At 34.2% G+C, this 23,097-nt stretch overlaps 1 protein-coding gene across 1 annotated transcript; it reads right to left on the bottom strand.

The window, feature by feature from the left end:
* Positions 1–9,714: 9,714 nt before the first annotated feature.
* Positions 9,715–16,574, bottom strand: LOC141682893 (uncharacterized). The gene is made up of 3 exons (XM_074487580.1): positions 16,502–16,574; positions 13,226–15,621; positions 9,715–10,295 (listed from the first exon to the last, which is right to left on the bottom strand). Exon 2 carries the CDS (start codon positions 15,575–15,577, stop codon positions 14,198–14,200), a length of 1,380 nt encoding a protein of 459 aa, XP_074343681.1. The 5' UTR covers positions 15,578–15,621; positions 16,502–16,574; the 3' UTR covers positions 9,715–10,295; positions 13,226–14,197.
* Between the last annotated feature and the right edge of the window lie 6,523 nt (positions 16,575–23,097).

Genomic DNA, 23,097 nt, shown 5'->3' with positions numbered 1-23,097 from the left:
TCCTTTCAGAACAACTTTGCCTGTAGATTTGCTTACAACTTCACAGCGTTCTTCAAAGAAATCCACATGATAACCTCTGTCACAGATTTGACTAACACTCAGCAAATTGTGTTTAAGTCCTGAGACTAGAGCTACTTTTTCAATGATGACATTCCCCAGATTGATATTGCCATATCCCAAAGTTTTTCCCATGTTGCCATCTCCATAAGAAACACTTGGGCCAGCTTTCTCCACAAAGTCTGATAGCAGGGCTTTATTTCCAGTCATATGTCCTGAACATCCACTGTCCAGAACTAGGATATTTTTCTTGTTGCCCTGCAATCACAAAGACCACTAATGATTAGTTTTAAGGACCCATACTTGCTTGGATCCTTTGGCCTTATTAAGTTTGTTAACATTTGCAGCGGATTTAGCATCAGAGTTTATGTTAACATTTTTCTTATCAGCATTTACACTATCAGACTTTGCATCAGAACTTACACTAGAAGGAATAATACTAACTTTCTTTAAAGAAGGTTTTATTTGATAATAATCATAGTACGAACTATGATATTCCTTAAAAGTATAAATAGAATGCCATAAACTACCACAATGAAAACAAGGATTTTGTGGCCTATATCTAACAGACTGACTCTTAACTCCTAACTTTGAAGGTAAGGAGTTTATGTTCTTATTTTTCCTGCAAAAAGAAGCCAGATGGTTAGAATTTCCACAGTGATAACATTTCTTTCTAGGAGCATTAGGAACAGGCTTATAATCATTGCTTTTATTCACACCTTCCTTTTCATTCCTATTTTTCCTAGGGAGTTTTATCTTGTTTACATTCTTAACATCTTTCAGCTTATGCTTTAGCTGCTTCTTTGTCATTAAGCCTATGTTAACTTCAGTTGGCTTATCCTGTTTTGGTTTGTCAGAAGTTAATTTCTCTTTAACTTCTAATTTATCAATATCAGACTTTACAGCTACAAACTTAACAGGATTTACCTTTGACTTTTGTTTAACAACTATAGGCTTAATTTCTACAGTTCCCTTATCATTCTTATCATCTCCATAACCTAAGCCTTCTTTCCAGTTTCCACTACTTAACAAACTCTGAGTTGTTCTGCCAGAGTTATTCCAAATCCTGATAATCTCTCTTTACTTTTCTAACTCAGTTTTAAGAGATTCATTCATTTTAAGTACTTCATCCCTAACATAAAAGGCATCATCTCTATCTTTCTGAGTTTGATGGAATATGACTAACTCTTTTTCTAAATAATCATTCCTCTTTTTATAAGCAAGATTTTTAGAAGTTAATCTTTCACATGTTAAAGTTTGATATCTATAACTAATGAACATGGTTTTAAGATATCTTCTTAACTCAGTAATATCATCAGTATGAAAGGCATAAGTAGTTTGAGGTACCTTTAACTCAGCAGCATCAGAACTGCTATCAGCATTTGCCATCAAGGCATAGTTCACCTCACTTTCAGAATCTGAAGTGTCTGTCCATCTTTTCTTCTTTGTGACAAGAGCCTTGCCTTTGTCACTCTTCACTTTCTTGCAATCAGGAGATATGTGGCCTTTCTCACCACAGTTGTAGCACTTGACATTTGAGTAATCTCCTCTGTCAGACTTTCCTCCTTTGCCTTCAGATTTTCTGAAACTCTTCTTATCAGAATTTGCACCTTTCCTGGAAAATTTCTTTCCCTTTCTGAATTTCCTGTATGCAATCCTTGTGATTCCTTTCACCATAAGAGCACACAGCTTCATCATCTCTTCATCAGCATCTATCTCAGGTAAGCTTTCAGTTTCTGAGTCATCATCACTATCAGAACTTGATGACTCAGTATCAGACTTTGTGATGAGAGCTTTTCCTTTGCCTTTTCTTGAGGCAGCTGCTTTAGGGGATTCCTCCTCAGCCTTTAGAGCAACTGTCCTTGACTTTCTTCCATTCCTCTTACTTCTTTGTTCCATCTCAAGTTCATGAGTCTTGAGCATTCCATAAATTTCATCAAGAGTTGTTTCTTCAAAATTATAGTTGTCTCTTATAGTGGTGGCCTTCAAATCCCAACTTTCAGGAAGAGCTAACAGGAATTTAAGATTTGAATCTTCAAGATCATATTCCTTGTCAACTAGTGACAAATCATTCAAGAGTTTGACAAATCTGTCATATAAACCAGTCAATGACTCAGGTTTTGAGTCAAAGTGCTCATACTCTTGAGTGAGTATAGTCTTCCTATTCTTCTTAATTGAATCAGTTCCCTGGCATCTTGTCTCCAAGGCATCCCATATCTCTTTTACAGTCTTGCAGTTAATTACCCTATTTGACATGACATTATCAATGGCACTATGCAGCAAGTGTCGTACTTTAGCATCCTTAGCAATCGATGAGATATCTTCAGCAGTGTAATCACTCTTCTCCTTTGGTAAAGACTTTGCTGGTTCACCTGCAACTACAACAGAAAGTTTGGTTGGCTTGTGTGGTCCTTCATTGATTCTGTCAAGGTATTCTGGATCTATAGCTTCCAGAAACATAGACATCCTCACCTTCCATATGGGATATTCAGATGGTTTCAGTATGGGAACTCTAATAGTCTCATATCGACTATGGATTTGAGTCTTTGGAGGTTCTTCAGTTTTGGTGGGCTTGGTTGGAGTTTGTTCTTCTTTAGACATGATTGTTTTTGGATCTTAAACTGTTTGTGTGTTAACAGATCTGCTCTGATACCACTTGTTAGGTCTCACACATTGTAGAAGGGGGTTGAATACAGTGTTTATCACAATCAAATTGAATATAAGAGCACAGAAAACAGATTTTATTTAACACAATAAACTCTGTTACAATATGGAACTGTCCTCTCTCAGTGATGAACAACTTATCACGAGAGCTGCTAGGGTTACAATAAATAATAACTTTGATTATGATAACACATATAGTGTAAACCCTATATCTGTGTTTATATAATACACAGTTACAAGATAAATTCTAATTGATATGGACTATAATTATGCTTCCTAAAATATATCAACTAGTTATCTTTTCTTCCAAGTATTCTATTCTTCATAGAATTCCTTCTTCATGCATATCTCTTCTTGCATTTGTCTTGATCTTCTTTCCTTTCAATCAGCCGCCTTCCTTATCTGAAAGTCTCCTTAAGTCCTGATAAATATCTCCTGATAACTTAAGTTCTGACAACTTAAGTTCTGATATCTTAAGTTCTGACTTCAGTATAAGTACTAATTTTCAGTTAAATACTGATTTGTCCTGTTAAGTAAGATCTGAAAACTAAACACAAATCATATTAGTCATGACATTATCAAATATATCTAACAGTATAGATCCATTCGGGTACCCAGGCTCTACGGCCCAACACAACGATCCGGTTAATTCCCGGTCCTTAGGATCAAGTGTATACTTGACCCTAATCATCACCATCCAATCCATCGATGAGTAACCGGAACAATCGTTATGCTTTGATATATCCCAACATATAAATATATCAAGATATATATATATATATATATAACTATTGGAATATGAATAGAGGATTCAACGAATTAGGAGAAATCAGGAATCGAAACGAAATATGAACAAAGGAATAATAATTATGTATCAGTGTTAGTGAACATGAGTGATCAATATGTAACTGCGATAAGAATATGAAAGTAATTCACTATTCTGAAATTAGAATAGGGGAAAAACTTGCCTTTCACGCGATCTACTTCAAATGTATCACCTTTCGCTATCACCGGCTCGATCTACCTTGTTGGCTTCGTCTCTATCTAAGAAATAGGTTTATTTAGTCACCTCACATTTCCATCGCGTCTCAAACCGACTTCACATAGCCCTTATCATCTACCCGCACGCGTATTACTAATTCGTATAATAATTAATAACATTTAAGACATGATTAACCACATAACTCACATATCACATAAGTCACATAGTCATTATAGGTTTAAAATAATTTTTAGAATCGAAATCGAATTGCTATTCCCTGAACTAAACAATATCTGGCTGGTTTCCTATTTTTTGGGATTTATTGGACTCGTCTCTATACGTAATAAGCCTTATAAGTAAATAAATATTGAAAGTCGACTCACTTCTAAAAGAAATTAGGATTTAAATCTATTTTTAATGAAAACAGATCATTTTTCTGAGTCAAAGGGCTTATGTTTCGCTCAAATCGGATAAACGGTTCAATAATTATTCAATAAATACAGATAAATCAATTTATTATTCAATATAAATAATTATTCCTAATTATTGGAGCCTAAAAATATTTTTACATAATTATTTGGGAAAAAACAGAATTAAAAATGATTTTTCCATAATTTTTAGAATTAAAATAAATTTATTATGAATTATTGAAAATAATTTGATTAATTATCAAAATAATTAAGCATTTTTAAATAATTAATAATTAATTAATAATTAATTAAAGAAATAAATAATTTTGATTTAAGAAAATATTTCAGAATTATTTTTAATATAAATTAATTAATTAATTAATTAATAATCAATTTATAAAACAAAATAAAAACTAATTTTATAATTAATAAAAATGAAAAGTAAAAATAATTTCCAGAAACAAGTTTCAGAAAATGGAATTGGGTTTAATTGGATCAAAACTGGGTTTCTGGAACGGGTCAACCGGGTCAATTTCCGGGTCATGAAGAACATGATCGGAAAATTCCCAGAATCCGGCGACTGGCCAGGATTCCGGTGACCTGATTTCAGGCAAAAAACGTAATCGTTTGGTTCGTTTTAAAGCTGGTTTCAGTTCTAAATCATCCTAGCAATCTAACTACGACCATAACATCACAGAATAACCATCAGATCAATTTTTCCAATCAAACCGACTTCATCTCCGGCGAAACATCGATTTTCTTCATTTGTACATGAAACTTTGATTTTAATAGCTCAAATCAAAGATTTTTCAACACAGAATCAAAGCCCAAACATCTAAGGAACCAAATATTCATCAAAAATCAAAAACGTATAAATCAAAATTGAACATAAACCTTAATAATCGAACTTTACTATTCAGGAATCGTTTATTCAATTAAATACCAGGAATCGATCAGAAATCATCATATAAAGCTATTCATAGCATCAAATCATCCTAATAACCCTAGAATCAAAAAGTTCTAATTCGGGTATAAATCCTAAAAATTAAAATTGAAAAATAACACATCAAAACTTAAAATTGATACCAGAAATCGAAAGAACAGATCAAAATGATGAATTTTGATACTAACATAGATCGATTTGATGAAGAAATCAACTCAAAATCACGGTTTGAATGTTCAACCCGACCCGAAAATCCTGACCCGAAATTCAGAGAATTTATTAATTTTTCTGATTTTTAATTACTAATTATAAATAATTAAATAAAAATTAGGCTATTTATAGTAGGTAAAATAATACTCCTAATTAAAATTAAGGCCCTAATTATACATCTATTAAAATTAATTGGCCCTTAATTTTACAATTTTTGAGTATTAATTTTTAATTTTTTAAATATTTAATATATTCAATATATATGCCAAAAATTCCCAAAATTTTTGAATAATTCAAAAATATAAAGAAATGGTAAAAATGAAAGTCCTATAATTTTATAAAAATAAAAATGTGATTTTTGTGGGGTTTTTAACACCCAATGGGGCCCGGAAAAGTTATTTTTCGCGAAATAAGAAAATTTATAAAATATCTAGATGTTCAGAATAATGCGATGGTACAAGCCGTTCTAAGAAAAATAAGGCCAATTATTTTATTTAAAATATCAGGTATTAAAACATAGTTTGGGTCGTATAACTTTTGATACAAAAGCTTTAAATACGAAACAAAATATCCGATTAATTCCCGGAAAATATCCTGACGATACTGAATACATGTAGCACATAACAGTTAGGGTTTTTATAGCTAATTACACATAAATGACATAATAAAATATATAATTATTCTTTATTACGATATAATACAAGTGTAATTTTCCACTCGTTGCTTTGGCTTAGTGGTAAGTGTTTGATCCTTACAGGTGCTATCAGAGCAGGTGACAGGTTCGATTCCCGATGTTGCTAGGGGGTGGCAATTTTAGGTTCTAAGTCGGGTTCGTGCCGGGTTGAATGTACCTGATTTTTTTTAGTCTGACTTGAACCTGACCCAACCCAAAACGGGGTCAAACATTATGATACGAACCCGACCCGGTAGGTACCCGAATTACCCGAAACTGACTTGTTTGACCCGAAATTTAAAATAAATCAAGAAAAATAAAATTTATAAATCTTAATTTTCAACATTACAAAATAAAAAATAATGTCAAATTAATATAGAAAATATAAATATAATAAAATACAATATTACAAATATTTTATAAAATTTAACCATGCATGCATGTATATTTTATAAAATATAATAAAATAAACATGTTGGGTTTGGATATTTCGGGTTAACCCAAAAATGACCCGATTTTTTGGGTAAATTTTTACCCAACCCGAACCCGACCCCAAAGTCAAAAATCTCAACCCTAGTTCGTACTTTTGGGTTGTGTTTGTGTCGCGTTTCGAGTCGTGTCTGATTTTGCCACCCCTAACTGTCGCGCATATTTATGAGATTTATGTCAAAGGCATTTTGTGTAGCCATGGTCTTAGACGGGGACAACCATTTCTCAGATGGGTACTTGGTAGTGCTCGAAGATGCTGGCGGGATTGTTGGGGTGTTTAACATCTCCCTATATTGAAATGTGACGTTGGCTGCTATACTATAAAGGTTATAGTTGCACCGTCTCCAAAATTAGTTGTTTTTTGAAGTAGTGGCAAGCGCTTGATCCTAATAGTTTATCACACAATTAGATGACATATACCGTATATCATATTAATAGATCCACTATATAGATTTACGAATCAAATATTAACAAAATATTAACTGAAAAATGTGTGTATTAAGCATGCAAGTGCACTCTAACCATTCGTTTCTCTTATTAAAAAAATAGTATATACTCATACCATACTTTAATTATTATATTTTTATGGTACATATAAGTTCAAATTCTCATATATATAATAAAATAAGAAAATTTTATGTATATAGGTACAATACAAATTTGTAGTGACATTAAGTGTTGTATAACAACATGAATATACAGTCAATAACTGCAGTTAAAATAAAATGTTTGTGCAACCTAAAGTATGCTCGTATATTACACGAGTTATAAATCTAGTTTTCTTTTGATACGTCACATGGTTAACATTTTATAAAAAAAAAATTATATTTATCAATTTTAAAAAGGTTTAGTAAAAGACAATCACCAAAATGTCTCACATTCAAGATTAATGACCTTCAGCTGCTACCCGCTCTATGATTTTGTGTGCCGTATCCAATATTTCAAACAATAGAAAGTGATACTTATTTCCGCCATTTTTCCAAACAATAGAAAGTGATACTTATTTCCGTGAATCGCATTCGTTCTAATACACGTAACATAATTGTGTATCTGCCCTGATGCAATATATGAAAATATGCATCAGATGGGAGATATGTATGAGGAAACATCGCATTACCTGATATTGAGTCCAAAACACCGTATTTGGGTTATTTATGATCAAAAATTCGAAATGAGGTAGTGAGAATCTTGAAAATTGGGAATGGAGCATTTTGGGCCTTTAACTTGTTCATTTTTCTTTATGTTTTATTTTTACCAATATTCTAGTAGAGATGAACAAAAAAATCGAATTCGAAAAATCAACCCCGTCCTATCCAGAAAATTTCAAAAAATGATATGATCCGAAAAATATTTGTTATTAAAAATTTCATTAATTATACTTAAATACTCGTCTTAAATTTAAATAATTTTAGATTGATCAGACCGTTTACAAACATAAACATTGCTCGAAACATTAAATTACCATCTTTATATAAGAGATGATGATATTTTAATAAAATGATCGAAAATAATAATATTAAATTAACACTCTTCAACACTTTATTAATAGCTAGTAGTTGATGGTCAAAATTAACTACACTACAAATTTATGGTATACCAAATAAATTAAAAACACAAACCGACACCATGCTACAAAATGGGTTTTTTGTGGGTTGGGTGACCGGATTGATACGTTTTTTACGATCCAATTCAATTATACTGTGTTTGAAATTTTTTAACACAAACCGTAAAATATAATTTTGTATCCAACCCTCCTTATCATGCATCGGTTTGGGTCGAATTCGACCAGTTTGAAGTTTGAAGGGGTTGATTGATTTTATAAAAAATATTTGAAGACTATATATCATCGTTCAATTAAAAAAATAAACAAAAATGAAATAGGTATAACTTACAATTGTTTAAATTTGATTAACTTTAAAATTTTAGGAAGGTATAGTATATTGTATATCATATGCACATACATGAAATAATGTAAAATTGCATAGAGTATATAAATTATACTTAAATTATCGAATAAGACACTGAAGTTAAATTGGATTCATTAGATTGGCCGAAAAAATCTTAAACCCATATCCGACCTATTTAGTTTAGTTTTAAATTTTTTAACCCATTGAAAAAAAATCTTAAACCCATATCCGACCGATTTAGTTTAATTTTAAAATTTTTGAACCCATTAAATACACTTTGTTTGAAGCCATTAAATAAGTACTCAAACAACACATATTATTTCTAAAAAAAACATATATTAAAAAATATGACCCTTTTTAATACACTAAAATGTAATTTAAAGATGTGTTTTTAAGAAACGCAAGATCGCATGATATTTGTTTTCTCCACAAATTTTTTATTTTAAAAAAATCCGGGAATATGTAATTATCGTTTACAGAAAGTCATATGTACAATACAAAAATTGCATTCCGACATACGTTTTCATACAACGGAAGTGTATATTGCGTGTATTAATAACTATTCAAAGAATTTATATATAATAAGTGGACTATTTTACGTGCTATTATACCTAATACCTTACATTCATAACACATTTCTATTAATAAATTATTTTTTAATTATAAAAACTTTATTCCACGTCATTGTGATTGCATGTCAACATGTATACTATCATTGCATTTTTGTCTTCAATCGAACACAATATATTATTTTAGAGTTTTATAAAGGGCATTATTTACCTTTTACATTTATTTTGTGCTATTCGTATCATTTTTATATAAGATAACTGATATTTATTAAAAAACATTATATCAAATATAAAATGAAATTCTAAACCTAACAAAACAGTTATCTTGTGAAGTTTTGCAATAAACGCCCATAAACTTTCATTCAATGTACAAAATTGTGTTATATACATAAACGTGAAAAATTTCACGATTATCCGACTAGCCAATTTATTTTTAATATTAATTTTTAATTTATTTCATATGAATACACTAGCCAATTTGTTATATGTATAAAATTTTAGTCTTTTTATATATAAACATATATTACCTACATATTTAATTAAATGTCAAATAAATAATATGAATTCTTAGGTATATTAATCTTAAGCACCAATAGTTAATTAGGTAAACTTGAGATTATACATAATTTTATTAATAAATACACAAGGAAAAAAATATTATTATGTCATGTACAAAAAATATATAGAAAATTACATGTGCCAGGTTATTATTCTAGTTTAATATAATAACAAAAAAAAAGTATAAATCCTTTTTGCATCACTCGAATCTAAATTCTTATCAATTAACTGGAGTACGGGAGAATCTAACACTGAATACAAAACATTTACCTGATCAAACAGGTTGCTTAAATAATATGCTCAATTTCACAGCAAAAATCAGTTTAACTTGACAAAAAATGTGTTTTCAAGTTTCTTATTTAAAGTAGGTATAAACAAATGCATACAGGCAAACAGAGAGTATATTCGTAGGCCATGTAAGCTTATATTGGATGAGTAAGTGGAGTATTAGATTCTTCAGACCACCTTTAAACTCCATCACTTCCGCAGCCCCTTTAATTTCATTGACAAATTTAGTGAGCTTTCTAGATACTCACAGCTACGTGTGGGATTGAACAGGTGACTTTGAGTACTTCCATATCAAAACCTTCACGCCCTTTAACACTGCAACTTCTTGTTCTTCTTAATTGTGTACGTGTCACCCCTTCAATTCATAAAAACTACTCTGCCACTGCTTTACATATATAATAGGCAGTACTGGTACCTGTTAATTCCGGTATAGTCTCAATCATTACAAAGTCCCTGTTATCTGACCTTGTACATGACAACTGATTGCAGTGATATCGGTGACCGGCTACGCCTAGAGTTGGATAGAGACGTTTTACACCATAGAACTGCATACACACAGATCATGATAAAGAATAGAATTTTGTCAGGAAGAATATCAATCGACTGGCCAGCATCAAGCCGGGTACATACATAACTTAGGAACTAAGACACAAGACAGATGTCATTGTCTACTTTCCTTGTATCCAAGAACAATCCTCCTTTATATTTGAAAAAACTATTTTCAAATTCTTATATACAAAAGAAATTAAAATGATATAATATACATGTAATCAATCAACACATTAACTGTTTTAAAAATTATCAAAAAATCAATAAGTCGGGGTAAACGAAATATATATGACATTGAATGTGTGGGAATCCTGCGTTAAGGACAAGTGAGTGTGAGAGTCTAAATATAATTTTACAAGGGAAACGAGTTTTTAAAACTCCTAACATGCAAGTGCTTTCTTTTAGGCAACCTATATGTATATTCTTTAATTGTTTTAGGATGATTCAACCATACAAATATTAAAATTATAACCCAAATTTAACATGCACTTAAGCTAGTTTAATTTCACATCTTAGGCTGCTGCGTCAACCCGGAATACTAGAAGTTGTTGGCCACAGGTGAGAAAGCCATACAAGATGCTTTTCCCATACATTTGTACCTATATATAAAATAAGTAACCGCCCCGGGTCCAATTGATCCTCTATAAAAATATATATTAACTAAGGTTTTTTTCTATATTTATTCAAATGATAATTTTTACAGAATTAGTTCAAAATTTTGTTAAACAATATGTATTGGACATTAAATATAATCCTTGCAAAGATTCTAATTGGTTGTGCTAAGTTTTGATTCTTTTACTTTAAGTTGGTCTCTCGCGAATATTTGTATATCTCTAATATATTATGTATATCTTTTAATCACATATACCTGGAGGCTACATTTGTAATTATATCATAGCACCAAAACAGAATATAAAGTCCTATATAAGCATGGTTCATCATTCTGTTTGACACAACACCTAGCTAGCTAATTCTTGCATGCAGCAGCAAAATCTTCACCAACCAACTTTGATGATCATAAGTTTGTTCCCAGCTTTCAAAATCAATTTGTATTTCCATCACAGAGATAGAGAAAAATTAGAGAGGCATGAGTATTGTGGATGATCAGATGTACAACTATTACGAAAACATGAATTTTAACAATACCCTGCAATATAGAGATCATGATCAACTCATCACAATTACCAGAAAATCCTTGAAGAAGGTTACCAAGTTGCTTCTCTCAGTTTCTGTATTTTCCTTGCTCTTATCATACTCATCGTCGTTGTACCCTATTTTCATCCATTCCTTCAAGTCAAACAGCTTCTTCCCTCATAATTTGCAAGTACTATTAACCCACATCCTGGACAAAAACTTCACTTTCCTAGTTTGCAATGGAATTTTGGTATTCCTCGCAAAGACATCTGGTTTACTTCGCTCCCGTTCAGGGCTTGATCATCAGCGCAGGATACAAAAAATCAATGTAGTTGGCATACAAATGGATCATCCTGCTACAGGAACATCATTGGAAGAGTTGGAGAATTATGATAATCAAGATAGTACAAATGTAAAAGAATATTCTCCTGCGTCTCCTAATTGTCCTCTGAAAGAAGCACCATCTGGTGGTGCTTGGGACAGCACTAATCATGATGAATACTTGTTCCCCGAGGGAAGTAAAAATGAAGAACAAGAAAAAAGTGAAGCCAAAGAGGGTGAAGTACAAGATATTGGACTATTAAGTGCAGGGGTAGGCCGAGGAGCACAGCAAGATCATACAAATTACTCCTTTACTAATGATGAGAATATTGAGAAAGACTCAGAGAGTAGTTTTCTTTCATTCGCAAAAGAAGATGCAGAGGATAAAAGTCGACTCGAATCAAGTGCGCTGGTGAGCGCAGAAGAATTAAATAAGAGATTTGATGAGTTTATACGAAAGATGAGGGAAAGACTAAGAACTGAAGCAGCTGGACAGAAACTTATCATGGTATAATTACAAATTCAGTATTCTGGTACTGTGATTAAATGATGCTCATGGTATCTGTAAAATGAATCTTGAATGGTAGTTGGAAACGCAAATTGTAATTCCAAGCCCGTGATATATTGATCTTTTAATAAATAAGTCTGGTTTTAATTAATGTTCTTCTGATTGTTAGATATATAATAATTGTTCTAAATAATTAGATTAAATAATTGGCACAAATTGTAATTCTGAGCTTGTGATCTATTGATCTACTAATCAGTTTGTTTTACGTAAATGCTCTTCTGATTGGATCGTTGGTTAAATTTATATTAATTGTTCAAAAGAATCAGATTAAATAATTGGCTAGAATAATATTAATACATCCTAAAAGCTTCAGTGGTTTATAAAAAAAAGGTGCAATTCATGTAACATGGAAAACAATGACCACCTTCTTCTAAAAGGATCACAAAGAGAGCTAGAGGGGGGCGGGAGAAGGAGGGAGAAGGGTAAAACTCTCGTGTTTACTATGAACTATGGAACAAACTTACTTTCACCATCTGTATATATTCATTTATGATTAGTATGTTAGATATACATTGTTATTTAGTAATTAATTATACATTGCATTTTTTTCTCATTTTTCGATTAGTCTCCTTTTCTCTATTATTACATTTTTTAAACATAACACGAATGTAAGAATGTAAAAATAGTATAAACTATAATCAAAGCTATATCAACGATATCGCTTAGCATTTTATCTTTCAAATCAAATGATTTAATATCGAGATTGTCTCATAAATGGCCGCATTCAAATACTTAATGAACCCAAGCTCGAGTTGTTCACAAAAGTTCAACTGATCAACACCCTTGACTGTGAAATAGCAATATTTATTCGTGAAAACAAGAAATTATTAACTCACAATAATGACCAAAATTAACATTTCACAAAATTTTGGGAACAAAAATATATCAGCCTGAAAAACTTACATCCAATGGGATAGAAGACAGCACCTATTCTGCAGCAAATGTGCTCTAACAATTTATTTCGAGGCATAATGACACCAGCAAGATCTCCAATTGTACATAATCAAATATGAAATGGCACCACTCGGAAGTTATTAAGATAAAAAGTGTTGCAAATCAAACATCTTGTTCTATTCAACATTCCATGTAGGCATGTACAAATACAGTTCACCTTACAAGTAGTTATAATTTTGAACTGCTTCATCGATTGTTGTTATTAGGTAATTACTTGAGGAATTACCAGCAAAATTGTTACTTCCACGGCTTAGTTAAAAGGTAAAGGAAAATTCTCAATAGTACCCTTCTACTTTTGACTTTTCCAAATGGTGTCTTGGTACCCTAGTATTTGAAGTTTCACTAATAATATGCCATTCCGCTAACCATATGTTACATAAAGGTAAATATTTAATTAGATAACTTCATTAGCCATTTAAACTTAAATTTTTTTTTTTAATTTTCGACACCCGCCGTAATAATCTATAACAATTAGAAACAACATCATCCATTGCTTTTTTGATTTCTAAGCGTAGTATCCTTGTATTTAATATTTGACTATCGTTTGGGTAACAGAATGGTATGATATATATGAAACTTAAAATACAAGGGTACCACGCGTAAGCCAAAAACACGAAATGGGACCACTTGGAAAAGCCAAAAACAGGACGCCACTGAGAATTTCGCAAAGGAGAAACAATTGTTGAAATATTTACCAGTATTCACGGATTTGATATACAGTAATCAACATACTTTTGTATATAATATGCTAAAACTGTAATGATTTGGGGAAGATAGTTGCTTACCAAACCAAATCCTGCAACGAGAGAATGAGGCCTATGCCTAGGAACCTTCAAGATATTCACACCCACAGTGTACGAAAAAAGGTATATCACTAAAGATGCAAGTATCCAAGACCATGTCCCAGAGGCAAGGAGCTGCTTAATCATCGCCTATCTCCAAGTCTGCAATACGTGCATCAGAAGCTCGAATTTGGATCAGTCTATTTTGCATATTTTGGAATGAAGGCACGTTTACAGCATCAGCTATTCTGGGACGCAACAATGGATCTTCAGAAAAATTAACAAGGGCTTCCGCAGCATTATCTACCAGCTCATCTGAACCATCCTGCAACATATTTGTGAGGAGAGGGATCACCCCAGCATTAGCAAGGGCCATCCTATCTGTTTCATTGTAACTTAACTGAGCTATTACTCCAGAAACTCTCTCCTTAACATCAGCAGTATCACTACTACTTAGAAGATCAACAAGAACTGGAATTGCTCCTGACCTCTGGATAACAGAGAACGAATGTTTGTAACTAGACAGATTCCACAGAACATCAGCTGCTGCAGCCTTGGCTTCAGTATTATTTCCATCAAGGATTCTTACTAAATGTTCCGCAATTGTTAGAGCATTTGGTTCGTCGACAGCCAAAATGCAAAATACATCCTCCGCAATCTCTTTCCCCATGGGTTCAGGTCCTTGAAGAAGGTTAGAATATAAAGGAATTGTTCCAGCTTCAGCAACTGGCCTGATGAAATTGGCATGAGATGATATCACGCCAAGGGCATTACTAGAAACCAATTTTGCTGAAGTATCACCATCACAAAGTAATTCAGTAAGCACCTGAATAACACCTAAATCAACAAGCATTCGCCTTGCTCGGTGGACCAACGCAAGCAATCCAATCGCATGTGCAGCTCTAGTTCTAGCTATCATGCTGCCCTGTCTAGCAGATTCAACAATAAAATTAACACAACCTAAACTATAAATAATTCTCCTAGCCTCTCTTGACAGTGCCAACGTGCTCAGTATTTCTAATAAGAATTTCCGCAAACCATCAGAGCAGGATTTCAACATACCAAGTATGACTTCTAGCCCTTCATCACCAAATAAAATCATCTGATCAGCATCGCCGAAGGCAACAACATTTCTAAGGCATTTAAGAAGAATCTTCTGTACATGGCATTCAGTATGTGGTAATATGCTCAAGATAAATTTAGTGGCACCATTTTGGGCAATGATTGCGGCCAATCGACCATCCCCTTGACAAGCAATGCATTTTAAGCAGTAAGCACATGCTGTCAGCATGGATGTACTTTCAGTCGTAGAAGAACTGCAAAGGAGGCTGACTAGGATGGGCACAGTCTGCACTATTATACTCTCAGGTGCATGGCTGGACAGATGAGCAAGCTTAATTGTAGCTTGTACACGGAGGTCATCATCATGGCCTAGAATAACCTCCTGGTAAAGATTGAATGCCTTTTCCCACCTAGTGCTACTCACTGGTTGCTTTCTCTCTGGGTCTGACTGATCCATTGAGGAAGTTACAAATAAACAGATAATCGACGAACTACTATTATCTGTGATTTTAAAAAAGGAAGAGAATAAAATATGAGTTAGAATCTGTAGTGGAATAATTTCCGGGTAAATAATTGTAATATAAAAGCACATCCGCTCTTCAGCTAAAGAAGATAAGAAGATAATATCTGCACTTAAATCACTTGTTCTGATGCAAGCAAAATGTCATTTGAAATAAACAAAAGAAACTAAGGCAAAGAAAGTTAAACAAAAAGGATGCCGGTACATAACTACACTTTTTTTTTCACTGAACCGAACAACAAAAGTCAGCAACAAAAGAATATCTTAACTAAAATCTGGTTGGTACGATTATCCCTGATTTTCCATTTGGTTGAAAGGGGTGAAATGAGATAGGATCGAGATGCCAAATTGTAAACAGTATATAATGCGAGAGAATGATGCAAGAGAGAAAAGTTCTAAGAAACGAAATACTGCAGATTTTCAATGAAGAGGTTTGGGGAGAAATAAACACGCAGAACAGCCTTTCCGAACACAAACACTGGCTTACCCTGTCACAACTGGACATAGTCCTGGTTATAAGGTATTTTCGGATATCCGAAAACATATACAACTATACTTTTTTACCAACCAGAGTATGTATAGGCAAACCGAGTTCAAAAATTCCAGCCATTTCAATTCCGCTATAGGTTATCAAAACCAATGCACACTAGAAGCAATCATCGTTAAATAGGTGAAACTCAGCATAGTACTATCAAATTTAGCTCTAATCTAAATCATGTTTCTCAGAACATTTTGTGATTCAGGTGTCCTAGTTTATTCGATAATAAACAAACAAAACAAATTACTTTTAATACTTATTTAGTGTATGAGATAACCTTAATTGTACACAGTTAATGAACAAGACCGAATAAATAACATTACCAAGAAGGGTTATTATCAAGCCAAGAAGCAGCAGCAGCAACAATCCACGCGCAACAGCTTCTTTTTCACTCCTTTTCTCAATTTTCTTGCAAGAACAGAGACAGGTGCCTCTTATAACCACAGCAAAAAGGGCCCTGCATCTGTATCTCGTTAGGCCCAGGCCCAAGCCCAAGCCCATGTACAACCCACGAGAAGGCCTCTTTAGCTAAGGCCCGACGCCCAAGCCTCATTTTTATCCTTACTCATTTTTTTCGTATTTGTTTATATCAAAATTACTGGCTATTACTGTAAGTAAATTAAAAAAATTGTGTAAGAATAAATCAGATGCAAATTAATGATGTGGCATTGGTTAATTACAACAATCTAAACAGTTAACCGCAACCATATTTAGAAAGTTAAGCAAATAAAATAAAAGAAAATTTAAAATGAAAATTAACAATTAAATTAAATTTCAAAATACACAAGTAGGAAAGCATAAGGAAGAGGAAAACAAATTAAACAAAATGATTACACAAAGTTACTCCCTCTATTTTTATATGTTTTTGACCTTTTTTACACGAAGTTTAAAGTGATTTAACTGTGTATTAAAATAATTATTTTAAAAAAATGTGAATTTTAATATAAATTATATATTTTTATTTTAAAAAATAAAATTTAAAAATAATTATTTTTAGCACCCATTCAAAACACCTTGATATATATGCAAAAAATATATAGAAACAGAGATAGTAAATCAAGCGCAAGTGGTCGATAAGATATTAATGCAGGTGGTCCCCCTCGGTTAGGCCAACTCATTTGTAACTATCTGTTTTCGTGTAAACCTAGCAGGCAGGTCTCTTCCGAGTAAAAGTTTTCTTACGAATCCCTGGGCAAATATGGTACTATTATTTATGGATATTCTTCTGGTTATCTAAAGTTTTCTGTTAAAAATGAGGTTACTAAGTTCCTTCAATAGACACGAGTTTGGTCAATGTAGGGTTGATGTAACATAACTTATCTCTTATTATCAGCGGTAACAATGATATGATCTACACCTAAGCCCAAGTATAAATACGGTTGACCGAGAAATCTTGTAGCAATAAAATTTGAGGTTTTATGCCGGAAACACGATTTATGATGGTGGTTCTCCACCGGAAAATCAAATGGTGTGTGGTGTTTGTGTGTTAATTGGTGGCTGAGATTGATTAGGATTAGTGGTGGCTTCTTATCAGCTCTCAACTTCTGACCCCTTTCAATGTGTTTACGTATCCTTTATATAGGGATCAAGCCTGACGTAGTTCTTGGGGAACAAAAAATCTAATGGGCTTAGACTTCTTATTCCTAGGCCCGGTAGAAATCCTTCCAGAATCCATCTTCCGCTAACTTTAGAACTGCCTAACTATGAGGCCCAACCACGAAAACCCAAGCCTCGTTCGTAATCGTAGGACTTCGCGGATAGTGTATCTCCTTGCACAAGGATAACACTCTGCTACATCTATCTTCCTTGATTTACGAACGCAGGTATAGCCAAGGTTCACCCCAAATGTCGGACGCGTCCCTATCCCCCGAATGAGGATAACCCACCAGATAATAGAACAGGTTATCCTAAGCTCTTGGGTGCAAAGTGCATGATAAATCCAAAGTTCTCCAATAAGGTTATCTGTTGAATACAATAATAGAGTTCCCAAAATACACACCAATGTTAAACCCCCTATCCCCAACAAGGACACCCGTTGAATACAGGAGGAGACCTTCAATCATCAGGCATACCCTGGAGGCCTTCAAGCTTTTTTGACCGACTCAAAGAGGGAATTCTTCAAAGAGTATCTGCAACAAATATGTTAGTAAAAATAATCCTTCATTGCTCCCTCCATGCTTGCCTTGTCTTGAACTTGTCCTTGTCTGCCTTGTCCAAGATGAGGACAAACCCAACTATATCAATGAATCAAAAACCATGCATCTTCCAAGGCTCGGACGCGCCCTCACTTTATGGAATTCACACATTCTCCCTTGCATTGTGACCTCAACATGTAGATAGTTCATATCCTGCATTTCATCTTATGAGGGTGCGTCCTCAGTTAAAGATACGTCCTCATTCTACGGGATGCGCCCTTTTCCTTCTATATTGAAATCTTACTTTTAAATGACCCATATAATGTATTTTACCCAATGAGGGCGCGTCCTTCATCTAGGGCGCGTTCACCCTTCATCTCTTGTGGCCTAAAACCTAATCCTTCATCCTCTTGCCCCAATTTGATTCCAATTGACCCGTTCTTGACCCAAAATGATCCAATACCAAATTTTGGATATAACAACTACCCCCGAATTCCATATGAAGTTGGAAAAAAGATTGGAATTCTAACATAAAGATACTAACAAAAATTTGTGTAACTTTTTTGCTTTGTGATGACGGCATCTTCGGTACAGGATGCGTCATCCACTTGGTCGAATTCTTGAGCTTTTAAGACGCGTTTGTGCACATAAGAAGGTCCTCAATCTTCTGACACGTGCCACCCCTTTTATAAATGTCAGAAACGTTATTCTTTCTACCTTTAAATACCCTTCACTAGTAAAAATCCTTTTTTTACTCACTTCTTTCTCCAAAGGACCGTCGTCGCCGCCGTAGTAAGAAAGTGAAGTCCAGAATCCGGTCATTTGACCACTCATTCTTCAATTTATTTCATCCAGTCGTTTCTTCAATTCACAAGGTACACAAGTCTTACTTTATATTCCAATTTCATCTCTGAAATTGTTCATGATATATGAAAAACGGTTCGAGTTCTTTCACTTTCTCTTTACTGTTCTTCATTTTGTATTGTATGCATATGTGTATATATCTGTCAAACTGCTATATTTTGCTCCTTTGATTCTCAATTACGTGTTTTTAGGGTTTGGATAATTTCCCCCAAATTGATTGTAGTCGATTAGTATTCCCCTATACAGTAAGTTTGACATGTCTTCGTTCTAGGACGCGTTTTCATCTTAGTTTGTTACTTTCCTGTTAGTTGTGTAGGACCTTATTTACACTACTTTTAAATTATGGACACGTATACCACCCAAGGCGCGTCTTCTTATATGTTTGCTTCAGCTTTTAATTGATTTTTTTGCTACTTGCATAGAAATTCTAGTCAGGCTTCTCTTTAACTTTAAACCACATATAGTTGATAAGTAGGACCCGTCTTCGTTTGAACGCTTTTCATTTTTCTTAATAAGTCAGGGCATGTCCTGTCGCGTGGACGTGTCATCTCTCTCTTTAAACTCTATTTTTTTCTTTAAATCTTAGACGTGCCTTCAACATCCCATCCATTCGAGGCTTTCAATAAATGATTGGGTTTTTATTCCCCCTTTGCCCTCTTTTTCATTCCAAAATTACCTGAGTTTCATAGTTACACATCTTTCCTTGAGGCTGAAGCTTGTGCTTTTGAAGAAATCAAGTCTCAAGGTTCAATCATGTCAACTTATAGCAATGACTCAATTAATGACATGTCTTTGATTTCGAGAGTGGAGAAAAAGAAACTGAAACGTAAAAGATCGCCTCAAGCCGCAAAAACATCAGCCATAGAGGATTGGACTGATGATGAGATTGTCCCCTCTTCATCTCATAAGTCACAACCCCAAGTGGTTGAATATGAGTCTGAACCACCCCCTTTACCAATCAAAGATACTACTGCTAACGAGGACACGTCTCATGTTCAGGACGCGCCCATATCATGTAGTGAAAGCGAGTTTGACAAGAGAATTTCAGGAAGATATCTTCATTCTCCTCAAAATTCTGATCCCCCATTTGAACATTGGGTGCCTAAGGATGTTGAGATAGATTTTGATTGGAAAGAACTTGGGAATCTTCCAGAATTGGAAAAAATGTTTAGAGGAAGAAAGAGGGAAAGCTCGCATGTGTTGGTCTTGATTCCGCAGCTACAGACTTAGAGATCGGTTGGAATGTGAAATATTATGATATAGAGGGAATTTGGGCGTGTCCTCTTCATAAAATATGGCCCCATCTTTTTAATATTGAAAATTTTAGAGTTCCCAGAATGGTGCTAACTTCAAAACTGCTATCACCGGGGGTGGGCGCGCCCTTGCACCTGTATATCAAAAGAATTCTGAATGGTATGATGTTGCCCCAGTACAACTCTCCCCAAATCTTATGAATTAGCATGGCCCCTCTATATGATGGATCATGACTGTGAGTTGGACGCGTCCTTGATAAAAGAGTTTAGTTTCTTCTTCAGCATTAGAAGATCCATTCCTGGTTAGCATTTCTTAGTTGAAAAAATGGTTAAACAATAAGGGCTTCAATGAAGGTAAAATCAGTCATGAAAGGGATTGGAATGAGGCATTATTTTATCTTTACGACGTGAAAAAGGCCCGTGTTTGTTTTAACTTGGATCCAAGTAAGTATTGACGTGTCCACCTTTCATGATGCGTCCTCCTTGTTCTTTCCTTTTCTTTGAGCCTTTCTCTTATTTTCTTTTTGAATTAACTTTTCTTACATTCTTTTAGACAAAAGAACTCAAAAAGAATTAATTGGAAAAAAAAAGAAAAAGCGAGCTGCAAAGATTTTAAAGTTTGCTTAGAAGAATTTTAACCTTAAAAAAATGAACACGGAGGTAAATTTGAAGAGGGTTGGTGCCCTTTCTGAGAGAGTTGGTTCTCTCTGTAAATATCGTGAATTTATAAGTGGGAAGCATATCCCAACCGCTTTTGAAAAGGCCAAAGGGTTTAACGTTGAAGAATTAGTGCAAATTGATATCAATAGAAAAATTGATTTAGAGCAAGGTAAGATTAATGATATTTGGGAGCGTCCTGTTAGTGAGGACGCGCCTTTTATTTGCACATTCATTTGCATGCTTACTTACTTTTATCCCATATATTTGCTTTTGTATTTCAACTGCTTAATCTGTATTTAGCAAACTAATTCCTTTTAATGGGATTGAACGCATCTTTCCTGTAGGGCGCGTCTTCTTGTTTTTAAATAGCTTATACATGTTTCTTGTTATACAAAAATTCTTATACCGTTTGGACGCGTCTTCCTTTGAGGACACGCCATATCCTTATAACATATCTGATATTTATTTTTCATATCTTCTTGTTTGTATGCGTATAAACATTATAGGACACGTCTTCCCTTATGGACACGTCTTGTTCTGACTTTTTCTAAATTTTGCCTTGCAGAAATGACTTCTCTTCCCAAAGGCTTTGCTATTGGTGCTGCTAAGAAACCAAAAAATGGCAGTACAAAGCATGTAGGCACTAAGAATGATCCAAAGACCAAGGACCCCCTAATGTCCTTACTTCTTCTCTTCCTCCTCCGCGAATTATTGACACCACTACGGTGGAACTTTCAGATAAAGATGACGCGCCCTCAAAGCGCCAAAAACCATTCCTGATGAACATTCACTGGTTCACAAGCACCTGGGTGCGTCTTCTGCTGGTTATTTTTTTGAAGAAGAGGTGAAGCGTTGGATCTTCAGAACTGAAGAACAAATAGAAAAAGTTATGATGAGGGCTGTAGCTAAACTTCACCTCCACAAAAAAAATTATGAACATGGCTGCCAGGTTCAGGGCGCGTCTTGCCATTGTGGAGAATGACAAGAGTAATGATGGAGAAAAGATCAAGTCTTTAGAGAAACATCTCACGCTCCTCGCTAAGGAAAAAAATATTGAAATTCTCAGCTTGCAATGTGAGAGGACGCGTCTTCAAGGTCATATAACTACTATGGAGAAGTCTGTAGATGAAATTTTTGCCTTGAACTCCACCATACAGATGGATTTGGATATTCTCAATGATGATAGGGTGCATAGCTGGAAGGCTGAAAAGAAGCTGGTGTATCAAACTAGACTCAGAGCTGGGTTTGAGGAATGGTGCTCCGGTTTCATTTCCAATGATCCAGAGTATACATTCTCAAAGTTTGATGAAGAGACCCAGAAATGGATGAGTGACTTTAGGGTGAGAGTTGCAGACTCCATTAAAAATAAGAGGTTTGCTCTAGGTTTGGAGGAAGCTAAAAAGGAGGAGAATGCGTCTCCACCTCCTTCTCCACTTCAAACTCAACCTCACCCAAAGGTAAGAACCAGAATGGCCCCAAAGGCAAAAGCCAGGATGCGCCCCCGTCTTAGGACGCGTCTTCATATTTGAATTTTATTTTTTAGACAATTATGAGTGCAGGTCCCTTCAAGCCTTACAAAGTTGTAAACTATTTTGATCATTTTGGATGATAACTTTTTCAAGGTTTTGTACCTTGAATTACTTTATGCATGATTTTTATTTTCTATACCTTACTGTTTTTTAACATGTGTTGCATCTACACTTATCACCGGTAGGGCGCACCTTCAGTCCAAGGCGCGTCTTACTTTGTTCAATATGCATGGGATAACCTATAGGGTATTATTCTCAATGAGGGCACGTCCTCCTTAGAGTCGCGTCAACTACCTATGCTTAATTTATCACATTGCTTTATTTTCACAAGCATTCTAAAATGCAAAATGGATGCTGCTTTGGTAGGATGCGTCCAATCTCTGTGGCGCATCTTCCCCCTAGTAATCACCAACATAAATTGACTTATGTTATTTCCTTAACTCGTGATTATGTATTATTGATCTTACATCGACGGAGG

Source organism: Apium graveolens, chromosome 9 (genome assembly GCF_009905375.1).
Source record: "Apium graveolens cultivar Ventura chromosome 9, ASM990537v1, whole genome shotgun sequence".
NCBI classification, from domain to species: domain Eukaryota; kingdom Viridiplantae; phylum Streptophyta; class Magnoliopsida; order Apiales; family Apiaceae; genus Apium; species Apium graveolens.
Note: the sequence above shows the minus strand (reverse complement) of the source record. Positions and strands in the feature narration are given on the sequence as shown.